At 52.4% G+C, this 17,815-nt stretch overlaps 1 protein-coding gene across 2 annotated transcripts in view; it reads right to left on the bottom strand.

Annotated features, from left to right (window-relative positions):
• GRK5 (G protein-coupled receptor kinase 5) overlaps positions 1-17,815 on the bottom strand; it is a 215,344-nt gene that overhangs the window by 45,958 nt on the left and 151,571 nt on the right. For both annotated transcript variants that reach the window (XM_082644467.1, XM_082644468.1), the window contains exons 3-4: positions 15,762-15,874; positions 3,549-3,626 (exon numbers count right to left, since the gene is read on the bottom strand). In XM_082644467.1, coding sequence (XP_082500593.1) covers positions 3,549-3,626; positions 15,762-15,874 — 191 coding nt within the window. The remainder of the gene's footprint in view (positions 1-3,548; positions 3,627-15,761; positions 15,875-17,815) is intronic.

Below are 17,815 nucleotides of genomic sequence, written 5' to 3'. Positions count from 1 at the left end.
GCAGAAGCACAACAGAGCGGCGAGCTGGGAGACCACCCAGGTGGGAGCGATGGCTCCTGATCAGAGGCAGAAGAGGCTCTGTGCGGAGGAGCAGAGACACAGCGGGAGAAAGACGGGCTGGGGGGGATGGGGGGCAGAAAGACGGGGGAGGGGCAGCTCCTTCCGGGTGCGGGGCCTTGCAGGGAACAGACGGACAAGGGCGACAAGGTGGGGACATCAAGATGAGGCTGGGAGGTGGCGTGGCTGGAGCCCAGCGTGGGGCCTTTGGGAGAGGAAACTGGAGGCCAGGTCGTGAAGACCCCTGCATATGTTCTGCAGCCCAAGATGTATTCAGCAGGATGTGAAATTGAAAAAAAAAAAAAAAAGTTTGGGAAATGCTTTATTAGCAGTTAAACAGGTTTCTTTACTGAGGGACTTCTCAGAGCCTTTAATACGCTCACAGGCCGGGTGAATCTTTACGAGGGAGAGAAACGGCGAGCAGTGCTGCCCTCAAGCAATTGTCCAGAGGTGTTTTTTCCCCAGAGCCTCTCGAATGGTCAGTGTCCCACAGTCTACCCTTTGGAAAATGCTGCCTGGAGCCGAGACACATGAGCTGCACCTTGAGGAGGGGGTACAAGGTGAGGACTACCTGGGTTTGGGGACAGGGGTCCTGGGGGTCGTTCGAAGGCCTCAGAGCCAGTGCTGGGGCCTCAGCCACGTGGCTCCTCTCCCAGCGCTCGCTCCCCAGCACCCGGGGCAACTGCAGCGCTGAGAAGTAACACAGGATCCTAGGAGAGTGACTGCAGGAAGGACTGGGAAGGCAGCGCAAAACTTATTATCGGAAAACAGTCAACCCACGGGACTGCTTCGACCACCTTCCCCAGGCCCCTGGGCCATAACATATGCTGTGGTTTAAATTTTTTTAATTGAGGAGTACTTAAGGAAAAAATGCTGGCAAGCTCTGAGGCACTTGTGAAACGGTCTGAGCTGATGGGGAGGCTGGGCCCCACCCCTCCAGGAGATAGAGGCAGTGCTGAGCAGGGGTAGGGAGGTCTGGAGGGCCCCGACTGGGGTCCGTGAGAAGAGGCTTCTGGTCAAAGTCGGCCAGTGGGGGGGAGAGGGAAGTGGCCCCTGCAGCAGCCCTTGGATAGGCCAAGCGAACCAGCAAGGCCAGGCAAAGGAACAACCTCATCTTCACCATGGATCATGGCCAGGCCAGCAGATGCGCGGGGGCGGGCGGGCGTGCGGTGGACACAGTGCAGCACAGGGGCAAAGCCAGAGGCTCTGGGATCACCGCGACCTGGGCTCAACTCCCAGCTGTCGCCAGGGACAGTGGCAGCACCTCCTGAGCCCCCCTGTCCTCGTAAGATGGAGCCAATAGAATCACATCACACGGTGACAGCAAGACTAGGTGAGACTGCGCCTGCACACACTGGGTCCTCAGTATATGTTAGTTGCCACTGTTTGAGGGGGAGCCCAAGCAGGTGGGCAGCCCGAAAGGGGGGCGCAGATGGAGAGCTGGACGGACAAAGCTGAGCCACTGTGGAAACCACCTTGGCCGAGGGCAGCAAGAGTCTATCAGCTGCGTGGCCGTAGCAGGTCACTCCCTGCTCTGGGCCCTGGCAGCCGCCTGTAAACAGGGCTGTCTATCCGCTTCTCATCTCATGAAGGCCGGAACCGTCACAGATAGTGTCTAGTTGGTGTCTGGCTTGTTTTAGGTGCTCAGCACTGAGCTGTTCTCTTCCCCCGGGGGTGTTTACGCCCCTCAGGGCTGTTATGCCCGGAGTGGACTCCCTGTGTCAAATGGTGGCCAGGAGACCGAAAACATCCACCTGCAGCCTCTCAACAGGTCAGCGGCTGCGACTGCGGGCAAAGGGGGACCCTGCTCAGACATGTCTCCTCCTTGACCATTTTCAACCTCAAGACTTTCAGGCCCGTACCTGGAACAAAGCAAGGCCACGCAGCCTGGTGGCCCTGCAGATGGAGAGGGCAGCCAGCTGTGCCCAGGGCCACGCCTTGTGCAGAGCGAGCCAGCCCTGTCCAGCGTCTGGAGGAGTTTATGAACATGATTCCACTCGCTTCTGAAAGTGCAAAGGCCCTGGGGTTGCCTGCCATTCCATTAAGAGGTGTGTATGATTACAATGGCAGCAGAAGCAGAAGAGGGAAGCAACTGGGGGTGGTGTCTCAGCAGGAGCAGGGGAAAGGGACACGGAGACGCCTGTGGGGTGAGGCTGGGCTGGCCGCCGGCAGGCGCTGGAGGCGAGCACACCTGCTCCGGAGCAAGGCTCAGTGTGGCATGGGCGGTCCTCGTCACGCACTCAGGCCCCAGGGACCTCCCTAACATCCCAGGGGGCAGCGGGGGTGTGAGGTGAGAGCAGAGCTGCCAAGGGCCTGTGACCCCTGCTGAGAACAACAAGGTGACTCAAGGGACTTCCGTGCCGTGTGAATAAAACATATAAGACTGTGCAGAGGGGCTTCCCTGGCGGCGCAGTGGTTGAGAATCCACCTGCCAGTGCAGGGGACACAGGTTCGAGCCCTGGTCTGGGAAGATCCCACATGCCGCGGAGCAACTGGGCCCGTGAGCCATGGCCGCTGAGCCTGCGTGTCTGGAGCCCGTGTTCCGCAACAAGAAAGGCCGCGACAGTGAGAGGCCCGCGCACCGCGATGAAGAGTGGCCTCCGCTCGCCGCAACTAGAGAAAGCCCTTGCACAGAAACGAAGATGCAACACAGCCACAAATAAATAAATATTTTTAAAAAATAAGCTAATTAAAATGAAGCTTTAAAAAACAAAAACAACAACAAAAAAACTGTGCAGAAACCATCCATACGTACAGGGAGAGGAGGAGGCCTGGTTGTAAACTCGGAAGGCGCTACTGTGGGTTTAATCCCCTCGTGTCACCCTGGATGCCTTCAGCAGCCCACCTGTTGCTGGAGGAGCTGGTGTGTGTGAGCTGGACGTCTTGTGTCCACAGTCCCGCCTCTGACTCCTGAGTGGAACTCAAGCTGAGTGGCTGCAACATCCATGTTTAACTGCATCGAGCACCCGTGCCACCATGGGTGCACACAGGCCACGGGGGTGACCCCAGTCCTGAGGCCCTTGAGCGTACTCCAGAACACTTCAGAATATGCTGCACTCTGCTGTGTTTTCGGCTGACTTTGCCTCTGCCGGCACAGCTTCAGCCAGCCCCTTTCCTTCCCATCAGCCCTGGCCCCTTCCCGTCACACTGACCTCTCAGAGCCACCCCTGCTGTGCCCTTTCTTCTGGTCACACTGACCCCTGCCTCAGCCGAGCCTCCACCTGTCCTGCCACAAACGCCTGGGTGTGAACAGTGGGAAGTATAAGGGCCCTTGGAGGGGACTGGGTCCCCAAGAAGCAGGCCTCCCCACCCCAGGCCTGGTGTGGCCTGGACCACTGCCTTGGCCTGGCCAGGCTTGGGTGCCTCTGGAGGAGGATGAGAATTCTGGATCTAGAGACCAATGGCACCACCGGCTGGGCACTCCTCACATGGCCTGGCACAGACCCGGGGGCCCATATTCCTCCTGCTTTGGGGTTTGGGCAGCCTCTTACCTTTGGGGTGAGGTACTTGGTCATAATTTCCTTCCCTTTTTCTCCCAGTTTTTCATCTGGAGTAACTTCATATTCTGCCTAAAACAGAAGAAGGAAAAGAACAATAATAGATTTGTTCACAAGCTTCTCATAGTTGTAGAACCTTAGAGGCCCCTGGAGAGGACACCCTGGGGGTCACATGATCAATCCCCTCCTTCTACAGGGCAGGGAGTGAGGCCCAGAGAGGGGAGGAGCCCTGACGTCCAGTCCAGCCTACCCTGCTCCACCGTGGACACATGCTCAGAACCGGGGCGGCACATAAGAATCACGGGGGAGCCAACGATGGTGCTCGGGCCCCGCCCCATGCCCATGGAGTCAGACCCTCTGGCGATGGAGGCTGGGCACCCAGGCAGCTGGGGTTGAGAACCACCGGCTTAGGAAAATCAAAGGAAGCTGCTGGAAAATAACTGGAGCCACCAACCTGGAAGGTCCTCGAGAGAGGCTGCCTGAGGTCACACACTTTACAAGCCATGTGACCTTGGACAGTTTCCTCAACCTCTATAAAGTGCAGATGGAAAAAGCACCTACATGTAGGGTGATGGTACAGAGAGAATGTGACAAAGACGGGCACATAATACATACTCATCGTAATAACTACACCTTGCAAGAGAAGACAATAATATGCATTCCGTACCTTTTACGGCGTTTCAGTTTACAAAGGGAACATGCAGAGGTATTTCAGATGCTCTTATATGAACCTAAAAAGAGCCCAGGTAGTGACACAGGAGGGCAGGGGCTGCTGTCATAGCCCTTCGTCTGCAAACAAAGAGCAGAAGGTAGAGCAGCGTTGCCCAGGGTCACTGGGAGGTGGGCACGGGGCTGCAGCGAGGCGGCACGGCTGGGACTTGGACCTCCCAGCCCAGACCTCTTTCTCAAAAACACCAAGGAATTTAGGACCCTGATGGCTGGCCAAGCCAGTGGGACCCGGGCTCTAAAGAAAGAAGTGAGGCCTCAAAACACAAACTGTGTTATCTTCCTTGACCCAAGAGAGGCTCCTTCACTGGCACCTGACCCACTTGCTAAGTGGGTAAGAGGCCTCCTCGAGTTAAGGAAGAGCTTGGGTGAGCTTGCCTTTCTCATTTAAACAAGGGAACTAATTGCAAATTGTTTATAACCATTTCAAAATCCACCACCCAAGGACTTGTCAGCCTCCGTCCAAAAGTACAGCTATTTCAAAAGAGACCGGAAATGACATCAGCACAGAGGGACTGAAACTCCTTCACCAGCCACCTCGTTGTGAAGTCAGACCCCAACCTCCGCCCCCCATCCCCTGGCCTGGTTCAAAGCAACCTCTCAACCAAGTGTCTAGGGTCCAATTTCTCCCCAGGCCAGCCCGGAAGACCCTCCCAGGCTGGAGCTGCAACTCTAAAGGGGCTGAGGGTTCTAGAGTACAACTGCCCCCCTATTTTCCAGTGGGGAGAAGAGAAGCTCCCAGTGTCCAGCCACCCTGGAAACCCCTCCTGGTGGTCTGGCGCTATGGGAATTTACCCAGACTACTTTGCAGGGCCCAGGCCATGGGCAAATGCCCGACTACCTTTTGGGGGTAACTCAATCCCACGCAGAACCCTGGATTTGCACTGTCCCAAAACATATCTATGAAGGAGGCTCTATTTAACCAAATGGAGGCCTAAGGCTCACTAATCAGCCTCAATAACCAGCTGAAAATATTATTTCTCTGGGTACTAAAACCCACGTTAAAAAAATAACATCCCTTTCAGGTCAGCTCCCTCCCAGCAGAGGCCCAGCTGGGCAGCTGGGCGCCACAGTTCCACAGGGCGGCAGCCGGGAGCACGCGGGGACAGGCATCCCCAGCCCGGCATCAAAAGGCCTTTCTTTGAGAGTCCATGTCAGGTCGCCACCACTTGAAGAGCATTTGTGTTGGGAGGCAGAAAACCAACAGAAGGCTTCCAGCTGGGCTTTCCACACCGATTAAGTCACCTGGAGTGACAGGCCAAGTCTCCACGGTGACCCCCAAGAGGGGCTCATGGGGGACCCGTCCTGAGAGGCCACCTACAGAGAAAAAGCACCATGGCAGCTCGGCTGGGCAGAGCTCAGGCCGATCACACAACCAGAGGCGGGGGACCACCCGGGAACCCGCTGCTACGGGAACACCCTTGCCCAGGTAGTGGGCCAAAGCTGCTGAAATCAGCTTCAACCAGAAAATATAGACAGCAAATAAGAGGCTGGGCTGGGCTAACAGCCTAGAATTTTACTAGTAGAGTGGGCTCTGGAAATGGCAGCCAGACGATGACTTCAACAAACAGAGAAGTAAACCACATGCCAGGATGCCCCCGTGACCTCCATCTGTACGAATTCCCTCCAGCCAGGGAGGGTGGTGGGCTTGTCCCCTCCTCCCAACAGAGGGGACACACACTGTCCTCCCTGCTGTGTCGCCCATTTGAAACATTCTCCTGCCCAGAGCTCAACCCTAACAGCCAGAGCGCCAAAGAGCTCCTGTGCCAGTCCACGCGGAGGGTATTTCTCTTCCCCAGATACATCCATGGTGCCAACGGAGGGAGGCATTTAATGAGCCTTCTCTTTGCACGGTGATTTACACCAAACACAGGAATGGCCTTTGGGGAGGAGATGCTGTAACACAAAGAGCAAAATACTACATTGAGTTGAAGGCGAAAAGAATTATGTATCTGTACTTGCCAAAGAGTATAAACATCTGTGTACATCCTAGTTTATAAACCTAATATTTCATTCTCTTGGCTGGCTCTAATTGCATCATCCATCTCAGAAAATGCTAATAAAAATGCGTCCTCTATTAAAACACATTTCCCTCAGATGAGTTTTTAAAAACATGAAGACTGCAAACCGGTACAAGGGGCCCTGCCACGTTTTCACAGAAGCCGGCACTGGTTTACAGAGCAGAGTCTGAGCTGAATTCCTCTCGGCCTCTGACCAACTTGAGATGTCACCTCCTCTTCCCAGGAGCCCTTCTCCTGCCCTGGCAGGAAGATGAAGTCAGAGAGGCTCTGAGGTCTCGCCACCTCCAGCTTCTGTAATTACCGATGTGGTCAGCTTTTCCAGAGTCCTCGCGGCAGGGACAAGTGACACGCCCGGCTGGCAGGGCTGCTCCCCGTGGCTCTTTCTGGAGAAACACCCGGCTCCTCCCACCTTGGCCTCAGCGTCTTGCTGGTGCCCGACCATGGGGGTGGGGGTCCCCGTTTGCCCCTCTGGAGTCACTCCCCACCCTGCGGGCTCCCTCCCCACCTGGGCACCCGGGTTCCTGGACCCCCTTCTGAAGACCCAGCTCCTGCAGCTGCCTTCTCCCACTCCTTCCTGTATCGGCCCCTCCCCTGTCCCTGCAGAGCTGCAGGTGTGCACATCGGCCTGTACTGCTTTCCCTGCTCTGCCCAGCACTCTGTCAACTGGCCTCCATTAAACTCTACTTCATTCACACGTGAGCGAGCCATCCATCTCCCGCCAGGCCCCTCACTGATGCCTGAACGATCCTTCAGATGGCTGGCATCGCCTGCCCCCTCCCAGCCCACCAGCTAGAATGAAGAAGCACTGCAGATGGGGGTGTCCCCCCGGGGCCCCAGCATCAGACGGGCCTGGTCAGTTCCACAGCCTGTGCCCACCTGGGCAGACAGAGTGTTCTCTGGTCTCTGGCCGCCATGTGAGGAGCCCTCGGGCCTGGGTCAGGAAGGGATTCCATGGCCCAGGTTTCAATGGGATGGGCCCAGAGAAAGAAGGGAGGGAGGAGAGGACCCCTGGCCACGCAGGGAACAGACAGGATGGTAGGAGTGACCCCAAGGTGGCGGTACCACGGCCACCAGCTTGAGAGACACATCTCGGCGGAGGCAAACTCAGAAAAGAAGTTAGGAGGAAAGGGTGCTGACCCTCTCTCGGGGCAGGGGTCGGGGGGAGGTGACAGATTTACCAGCCGCTGTCAGAGAGCGCAGAGGGGCTGTGCTCTCACCTGCCGTCGGCCCGTCATTCAGAGAGCCTCCGCCCTGAGCGGCGCTCTGCCAGCCCCGCACAGCCCAGCTGGTCCTCCTCCTGCAGCCCCTGGAGTTACTTCTCTCTCCTCACACCCTCCCGCGCTCATAAGGCCACCGTGCAAAGGTCTTTGACTTTCCCAGTTATTCTTTCAATTCTAAGTGAAAAGAATCCCAACCTAGCCTAATTCAGGCAAAACCGGAATCTCTGGGTTCCTGGAATCCAAGGACGGGTTGAACAACCAAATTGTGGGGAAGATGGACATGCAGCCTGGCCCAGAGCACCAGGAACCAGGGACATGAGCACTTCTGGAACCCAGTCTCACCGGTGTGTGTGTGTGTGTGTGTGTGTGTGTGTGTGTGTGTGTGTGTGTGTGTGTGTGTGTGTGTGTGTGTGTGTGTGTGTGTGTGTGTGTGTGTGTGTGTGTGTGTGTGTGTGTGTGTGTGTGTGTGTGTGTGTGTGTGTGTGTGTGTCATTCTTCCTCAGTGCTGCCTGGCTTGCTCCAGTGGTATGAAAGCTGGCAGCCAGGTTTTTTCTTCTAAGCCTCCTCTACCAGAGAAGGACTTCCCCTCAAGTCTATAAACCCCAGAGAAAGGACTCATTCATCTGCACTGGCTCACAGACTCATCCCTGCTCCAATCAGCTGTGGTTTTCAGGTGATATCATTAAGAACATGGCAGCTTCTATGAGAGCCATGCTGCCTGGGAGTACAGGTGGGACACCCAGGAGATTGGACAATCCCACAGATGTCCAGTATATGAACCTACTTTTTTACAAGTGGTACTTTTTCAAGATGACCCTGCTCCCAGGCTTTACCAGCTGCTCTGAGGGTCTTTATGTCCACCTGAAGAATGATTACCACCCTCCACCCTCTCTCTTTTGGGAGATCACAGCAGTGATAGAAAGACAAAAATAAATACTGGGTATGATTCAAAAATAAGAGAAGCAGGGCTTCCCTGGTGGCGCAGTGGTTGAGAGTCCGCCTGCCGGTGCAGGGGACACGGGTTTGTGCCCCGGTCCGGGAAGATCCCACATGCCGCGGAGCGGCTGGGCCCGTGAGCCATGGCCGCTGAGCCTGCGCGTCCAGAGCCTGTGCTCTGCAACGGGAGAGGCCACAACAGTGAGAGGCCCGCGTACCGCAAAAAAAAAAAAAAAAAAAAAAGAGAAGCAGAATATTTAGTTCCGCTGGTGAGGCATTTCAATTCATTTTACAATAAAATTCCAGGATAACCAGACATATCTGAAACCAGGTGATAGCCCAGTAATTTCACGTGCCATAGTTCTGGGCTAGAGTGACTTTTAGCATTTCCTGATATGAGATTCCATTTGTAGTCATATTTGTAGTCGCCAGTCTCCAAAATGCACACTTTAATAATCCTCACATCCTGCTATTCATGTTCTTGAGAAGGCTCTTTCCATACTAAACAGGGCTAACCCGCGTAACCACTACAGTATCAGGGATATGGCAGTATGGAACCTCTGAGACCAGGTTATAAAAGACATTGCAGCTTCTACCATGCTCTCTTGGATCACTTGCTCTGGGGAAAGCCAGCCATGTGTGAGGACACTCAAGCAGTCCATGGAGAGGCTCACATGGAAGACAGCTGAGGCCTCCAGCCAACATCCAGCACCAACCTGCCAGCCATGTGTGCAAGCCTGGAAACAGATCAAGCCTTCAGATGACTGCAGCCCCAGTCAATACCTTGATGTAACCTTTAGAGAGACCATAAGCCCGCAGCACCTCAGTTAACCACTTCCAAATCCTTGACCCATAGAAACTATGAGATGATGTTTATTGTTGCTTCAAGCTGTTAAGTTTTAGGTAATTTCTTACCCAGCAATAGATAATGAATACTTGACAGGTGTCTGAACTTATAGCTAGTATCTCCTAGTTCATTAAAAAATGCTCTTTCTTTTTCAATCTTGCATTTAATCAGAAAGCAAAGCTCCATGAGGGCAGGAACTTACTTCTCCTGCTCACTCTGTAGTTTCCAACTGCTAGAACAGAGTGTGACACATTGGAGACATCTCATAAATGTGTGTTGAGTAAATCTGGTTGAGTATCTGCCAAACCTCCCCTAATCCCAAAGAGAAGAGACCTGAAAACTTTAAGTTGCACCCATGCTTGGGGACGGGAGGGTTTCAAATGAGCTGAGATGCCATCAAGGCTCCCAGAAAACAATTTAGAGAAGAAGTACATCAGTCTTTAAGAGGTCCATGGCCAGAGCCTATTGGCCTGTGGAGGTTGACATGAGCCTGGAAGCCCTTCCAATCCCCTGACCAGCTAGGCAAATCTTCTTGGCCCTCCAGAAGCCAAATCTACTCAAGGCCTTGACTTGGGTCACTGACTCCATTTCCCTGGAGGGGAGGGCAATGGGGGAGTCCTTCTCAGGCTCCCAGAAGCTGCTCGACAATGAAGACTAAGGGCTGAATTGCCCCTGCAGTCTGATGAATGATGCACAAACAGTTCTGCTGCCCCCAAATCACCCAGGTCCCATTTTAAAACAGCCGATGTCTTCTGCTTGACACGAGAAACTCAGTCTTTAGGACTGTGCAGGGGAGCAGCCTTTCCTGGGGGCTACGTCAGAGCCGACGAAGACGGGTTAGTTTTAAAAAACTTCACTTGGTAGAAATTCAGCATAGAGGTGGGAACAGTGTGTATGGCTGTGACTGAGCCAGGGGCACTGGAGCGGCGTGCAACACCAAGGACGCCGCCACCTCCTCCCTCCTCGGAGTTCCAGTCAGGATGGAAGAAAAAAGGTATTTCAGACGAGCATTGTGCCAGCCCTGGAAAACTCAGTAAAGTCTTCATGCGTAAAAGAGGTGTTCCAAAGGCTGTTCATTGGACACGTCAGGATGGGCAATGAAAGGCCTTGCTAATTCCCAGAGATGCAGACAAAAACACGAGGGGATGGGGTGAGCCTCTCGTGAGGGGCGGCGGCGTTAAGGCATATGTAAGGAGCATTTGACGCGTCAACACAGGGAACCAGACTCACATTTCCTTTCCAAAAGAGAGATCTTGGGACAGGCCCAGCAAAAGAGAACGTCTGCACGACCAGAATGAAACTAGGCATCCACTGGATTTTTTTTCCTTCTTCTTCTCAAACTGACTATAAACGTCTAATAAGACACGTGGCTGGAAAATTCCACTGGCTCCTGGGTTTAGCCTTGCCCTGCTCTCCCTCATCAACTCTCCAGACAGGTCCCAAAGCTGCCGATGCCTCATCTTTTCCAAATGGGGAGGAGCCTTTGTCCAGGGCTCAGACTTTGATCCTCGGCTCCTCCATCCACGTTCATCTCCTCGGTGAGCTCATCCAGCCCGTGGCTCTAAGTATCAGCTACATGTGGACAGATCCCAATCTGCTATTTCCAGCCCCGATCATTCTCACAAACTCCGGATTCTGACACCCACCTCCGCACGGACATCTCCACTGGGCCGTCTGGTAGACATCGGAAGCTGAGTGTGCCCCCGGTGAAGACCCTGACCTCCCCCCAAACAAACCTCCCACAGCCTTACCCTCATTCCATCTTTCCACTGGTTCAGGTTAACACTTTGAAGTCATCACCAACTCTTGTCTCTCACCCCCCAGGGCCTCAGAAAATACTGTGAGCTCTGGTTCAAAACATGCCCCCAATCCTACCACTTGTCACCATGGCCTGCTTCTTCCACCCTGGCTTGAGCAACTACCCGCTCTCACCCATCAGAGCTCCCCATTCTGACCCTTGCCCCCCATAGCCTTTTCCCAACACAGGAGCCAGAGGGATCCTTTAAAAACCTAAATCAGATCATGGCATTGCTCTGCTCAAAACCCTCCAGTGGCTCCCCTGCTTCACTCAAAGTCAGAGTTCTCTAATGGCACAAGGTCTTGGATGGTTGTCACCTCTCCTAGACCCCTCTGCCCTAGCTCCCTCCGCTCCAGCCATGGACACCAGCTCCCAGTGAGTCCTGAGCATTGATCACCTGTCAGGTTCAGTGTTGTGAGGATTCAGAGATGATGAGCTATGTCTGTGCCACCCAGAGACTTGCAGTTAGTGGAGGAGAAAGGCACACAGATAGAGCCCTACTGGCTACATTCATCAGGCGTCTGTGACATGCCGGACACTGCCCTGAGTGGCGTGAACTCATTCAGTCTCTCCTCAACACGTCCACCACCATCAGGTACAACTACGGCCCCGCTTACAGATGAGATATGGGGCACAGAGGCGTCAAGCACCTGCCCGTGGTCTCCCTGGCAGCTGAGGTGGTGCCAGCATTGCCTCAAGGTCTGTCTCAGGGGCCTGCACCCCACCGATGCGCCATTCTGCCAGCACCGCACAGTAATGAGGCTCAGGTGTGTGAGGCTCAGGTGTGTGTCGAGGCCTGGAGCAGAAGGCACATGGGGAGAGAGGGTGGATGGGGAAGGCTTCTGAGAGCAGAGTGTAGGGGGATGAGCTGGCATTCACCAGGCAGAGGGGGCCCGGTTGGCATTTCGAGTAGTGAGAGAGAGGGAGTCAGGGCTGAGAGGCTTTAACCAGCCTGGCCAGTCAAAGCCACCAGAAGCAGATGGGGACCAGAATGCAGAGCTCAAGAAAGACCCCGTGAAGGCCAAGGATGAAAGGGTGGGCAGGGGCCTGCTGGTGGAAGGTCTAGTAGGTCAGCCTCAGAACTTGGACTTTGTTCTGGATGTCAGTGTTTCCCAACCCTGGACATACACACAGTACAGTCCTGAGAGATGTGAAAACTGCCAATGTCTGCTACAAACAGTGGCCAATCCAGTGGGAGGTAATGAGCACCCCTCGTGCCAAACTGTAGTCTCTAAGTACCCTTGCCCAGTAAAAGGAACCAGGGCTTCTTGGAGAAATGACGAACTCTAGGTGGAGGGCAGGAAACATACAAGATGAGCCCGGAACACTGCATCACACCAGACAGCAAGGAGGCTGCCAATGACCCCTGGGGTCCTCTCAAGGGCCCAAAAGCCAACCTGAAGGGCTCCCACAGACCAACAATGAAACCATGGAGCACCAATGCATCAAAATGCCCCATGTTTATCATTGGAGGATGCTAGTGAACCAATTTGGTACTTTGAAAACATAAACATGGGGAAAGAATCAAGCAATTCCTATATGAACTTTACTACTGGGTAACCAAACAGTAATTGAAAGGAAGTGTTTCCCAGTTAGCAAATGAAGAAGGAATGACAGAATGTCGCCATGTCACAACCCCTAATTAATCAATAGATTTGGGTATTGAATATCAATGGCTGCTGCCATCTCAAAATGACAGACACCAAAGATTATAAGTCTCCTAGCAGGGACTTCTCTGGTGGCACAGTGGTTAAGAATCTATCTTCCAATGCAGGGGACATGGGTTGGATCCCTGGTCTGGGAACTAAGATCCCACAGGCGGCAGGGCAACTAAGCCCGCGTGCCGCAACTAGAGAGAAGCCAGTGCACCGCAACGAGGAGCCCACACGCCACAATGAAGGATCCTGTGTGCCGCAGCTAAGACCCAACACAGCCAAAAATAAAATAAATAAATATATTTTTTAAAAAGTCCCCTAGCAGAAGAGCCTGAAACCACTTATGAAGTCAGTCCCCTACCACCACCAGATTGACACTGAATCTGACCAAGTTTCTAGATTCAATGAGCAATTTACAAGAAATACAGAGGAACTTATTAAACGACACATGGGGGTGAGAACACAACATTCAGACTATGGGACACTCTTAGAGATGGTTATAAACTGTTAAGACACGCATTTACAAAAAGCATGAGAAAATCGGAAATTCGAACACTGATGATATTTGATTATTAACACTGATTATGTGATGATGGTAACGAATTATTCTTTTTAGCTGTGATAATGGTATGGTGGTTTTTTGGCTGAAGAGCCCTCATCATTTAGATATACATGCTGACATGTTCACAGATAAAATGACACAAATGAGATCAGCTGCAAAATGCGCCAGAGGGGAGGATGTGGGTGAAACAAGGCTGGCCTTGAATCCATAATTGTTGAAGCAGGGTACATGAGGGTTCATTATGCTATTCTGTAGACTTTTACTTTTTATAGTTTGAAATTTTCCATAATAAAAAGTTATGAAAATACCAGGCCCCATCCCCAGAGATTGAAATGAATGAGTCTGGGCTTCAGCTCAGGCATTGGTATTTTTTCTAAGGCTCCCCAGGTGTTTCTACTGCTCAGCTGAGGTTGAGAACTATGGTAATCACTTGTATGCGTCATGCGAGAGCCTGCATGGAGACCAGGAGAGCGGCTGTAGAGGGAAGGGAACCGGGCTAGGAGAAGTCAAGGAGCCAGGCACATGGTCCTTGATTGGGCTGGGTGAGGAATGACGAGAGGGAAGGGTCAAGAACAATGCAAAGATTTCATGGGTGGGTGATGGAGGGGTGCTGGTCACTGGAATAGGGAACATGTCAGGGCTGGTAGCCGTGGGGAGCTGGGGGAAGGTGCTGAGCTTGTTAAGGATGTGTTGACTTCAAGGGGCCCATGTGACTTCCGGTGGAGAAGTTCAGGGGACAGTTTGGACAGTGGGTCTAGAGATCCACCTTGAGACCCTGAAGCAGACACAGAAAGTTGGGCCCCATAGGGCTGTCCCCCACACCAAGCCAGAGGTCAGGATGGCTGCAGCCAATGATGGCATTAGGGCCTCTAGGAAACAACAGCACCTTGGCCCCCTGCCTTGGAAAGGGGGGGCCCAAATGACCCCATTCCTTTCATGACTGACCATGATTCATCTTTCACCTCCCCACTCCTTGTCCACCTTCCTTGGATAGACACCCAAAGGGCAGTAGGCCAGGCTGAGGTGCCCTGTCCTCCCAAGCAAGTGTTGAGGAATTCCTGTGTGTTCCTACATCCTGTCCTAAAAGCCCACACAGATCAATCAGCATTTGTTTTTTGTTGTTTTTTTAAATTGAAGTATAGGCAATTTACGTTTCAGGTATATAGCAAAATGATTCAGTTATATATATGCACACATATATATTCTTTTTCAGATTCTTATCCATTATAGGTTATTACAAGATATTAAATATAGTTCCCTGTGCTATACAGTAGGTCCTTGTTGTTTATCTGTTTTATATATAGTACTGTGTATCTGTTAATCCCAAATTCCCAATTTATCCCTTCCCCTCCCTTTCCCCTTCGGTAACCTTAAGTTTGTTTTCTATGTCTGCAAGTCTATTTTTGTTTTGTAAATAAGTTCACTTGTATTATTTTTTTACATTCCACATATAAGTGATATCATATGATATTTATCTTTCTCTGACTTTACTTTACCTAGTATGATCATCTCTAGGTCCATCCATGTTGCTGCAAATGGCATTATTTCATTCTTTTTTATGGGTGAGTAATATAGCATTTGTTAAACAAATGAATGACCAGTACATCTGAAGGAAGTCCCCGTGGTGTCAGTCACAGCTGTGTATGCCAGCAGCCAGCGCAGCCAGCAGCTGTCAGAGTGCCTTGAAATGGCCAACACATGTTCCTCCCACAAACGTTTACTGAATGCCTGTATGGGCTGGGCCCAATGCCAGGCAGAGGTTAACTGGAAGCCCAGGGCCCTGGCCTCAGGGAGCTTGCATTCTAGTGGGGAAGCAGACAGTAAACAAGCACACAAAGAAACACGAGCTTTGGAATTTTAGAAAATGGGTTCTCAGCTGGAAGAAGGGGCCTGGGAATCCAACACCTTGGGGTACTGGGAAAACCACCCAACTTCCTAGGTACTACTGCACACTAACCCAGGCTCCCAGAATCAGAGAACTGACAGAACCTCGGGTTAAAGCAGCAGCAACCGAGGCCGAGTGGGAGGTGGGCCCCCACTGTCATGCAGCAGGTGATGACCTGGAGACAAGTCTGCACTCTCAAAGTCTGCACTGGCAGTTTCTTAAGCAACAAGTTTATTCTTTTTTTTTTTTTTTGCGGTACGCGGGCCTCTCACTGTTGTGGCCTCTCCCGTTGCGGAGCACAGGCTCCGGACGCCCAGGCTCAGCGGCCATGGCTCACGGGCCCAGCTGCTCCGCGGCATGTGGGATCTTCCCGGCCCGGGGCACGAACCCGTGTCCCCTGCATCGGCAGGCGGACTCTCAACCACTGCGCCACCAGGGAAGCCCAACAAGCTTATTCTTTATCCACATAAGCCAGGTGGTTTATCTTTTCCTTTGGACAAAAACGATCGCCGATCACAAGGGACCAAAGGGCTCTTCCCCCCAGTGAAGGGACTTACCACTGAGTCCAGGAACTGAATGTAAGACTCCAGCCCAGGTCTGGTTTCGCAGAACTGCCGGAAAAGCAGCCTCCCAATTGGCTGCTTGTCACACAAACTGCAGTAATCTCTGTCTAGAGATAAGAAAAGAAGAATATGGTGAGACCCAGAAAGGGCCAGACAGAGCCATCAACCCACACCTGGGTTCTTGCCTCAGCTAGATGGAGCAAGGTGACCGGCAAACTCTCAGGACCCTTTATCCACCTCCAGGCTCTGCAGACTCAGAAGAGTCAAGGTCAATGTGGAAAGAGGTGCCAGTTGCGACCTTGCCTCTACTCCCCAGCCCACTCCCTTTCCAATGTCCGGATTTCTGTACGTAGATGCTAGCAGTTCTGGGGACTGTGACTCTGCCCCTGACTGCCTGATCAGCATGTCACATTCTTTGGTTACAGTGACTGGATAAGGGTGGTGGGCATGTAACCCAAGCCAGTAAAATCAACATGAACCACAGACGTCGCCTGGGCACCCTAAGCCAAGGTGCTCCCTCTTCCTCTGGTACTGGGGTGCATGGGTGTGAGGCCAGGGTCTGCTGCAGTGTTCTTGATACTGCACAACAAGCTGCTGTGAGGATAAGGTTGACATACAGAGGAAGTCAGAGCTGGGAAAATTATGAGTAGGTGCTCTGGTGAAGTTATGAATCTCTGGATCACACTATGCCTGCAGCCCAAACCACATCTGAAAAGCTTATTTATAAGCATTATTTAGGGCAATTTGAAAAAACTTTAAAATGACTTGTAATTCAAATATTCTAATGAATACAGTAAACAAAATTTCATATTTGCCCAATTGGAGCAAAGCCCAGTCTTAGAATGCTTCAGACTATGAAAACCCTGTATTTTCCAGCTGAGGGGCTAGAGGCACAGAGACAGGATGTGACCAGACCTCAACCACTCAGTAGCCAAGAGAGTTCTGAAGAGGAAAGAACAGTGCAAGACTCAAAGCACAGAGGCCTAGAGACCAGGGTTCTAGACAATGACTTGCTGTGTGACTTCAAGCAACACACTTGCCCTCTCTGGGCCTTAGTCTTCCTCTCGAAAATGAAGATGCATGTTGGAGGTAAGATGGGAGGGTCCCTTCTGGTTCTTCCTGCAATGACTCTGCGAGAGGCTTTCTCTGGGCAGAAAAGATGCTCAAAGGTCTGGCTGAGACTTGTTGCCTCACACCCTCCAGAGTACTGAAAATTAGCCCTTTGATTTTGTGGCTGCACCAGGAAAACTCAGGTGACTTCGTGGGGAAACCAGGAAGAGGGTGAGGTAGACCTCGGTTAGAAGAGCTACCTGGGAGGGTGGAATGACTGTATCCTTGCCAACTGTAGAGGAGGAGCCAGGAACCGCCCCCTGGAGATATGGAAAACAACAAGGAGACAGGAACAGAACCATCACGCCCACTCATTTTCATACCTAAAGAGTTTATCCACAGAGGTACAGCCATTACTTCTAGGAAGGGTGGTGGCTGTGAGCAAGGGCTCTGGAGCTAAACCCAGGTTCAGATCCCAGCCTCACTACTCACTGCCTGTGTGCCCCAGGGCAACTGACCTAACACATTATCCCTCAGTTTCCTCATCTGTAAACTGGGAACAGTCATCGTACTATCTCTTAGGAGCAGTGAGAGTCTGGCACAAAGGAATTGCTTAATAAACACCATCTGTTATCATCGTGGAAGTGGGGGTTTTGGTCTGTTCCATCTCCCTTCCTTTGGGGAACCTCCTCTCTGTGAGTCTGTAAAATACCATCATAGGGTCCTAAGGGAGCAACTCCTCCCAAGCCTCAGGGATGGGCACGTGACTCAGTCCTGGCCAATCAGAGCCCTCTGTTCCATGGCCACAATGATCGGTTCAGGGCATGTGACCCAGGGGGCCTTGGAGTCCTTCCAGGGTTTTTGGTAGAACTTCCAAAATAGACACTTGTTCCTCTCTGGGATGACAAGGCCTTAGGACTGGTCAGCCAAGAGTTGCCACAACTGTCTTTCCCACCAGTGAGAGCCCATGGAGAATGAAGCCAGTGCAAGGGAAGGAC

This window comes from Mesoplodon mirus (genome assembly GCF_964341445.2).
Source record: "Mesoplodon mirus genome assembly, chromosome: 2".
In the NCBI taxonomy this organism is placed as follows: domain Eukaryota; kingdom Metazoa; phylum Chordata; class Mammalia; order Artiodactyla; family Ziphiidae; genus Mesoplodon; species Mesoplodon mirus.
This window is presented reverse-complemented; position numbering and strand designations above follow the sequence as displayed.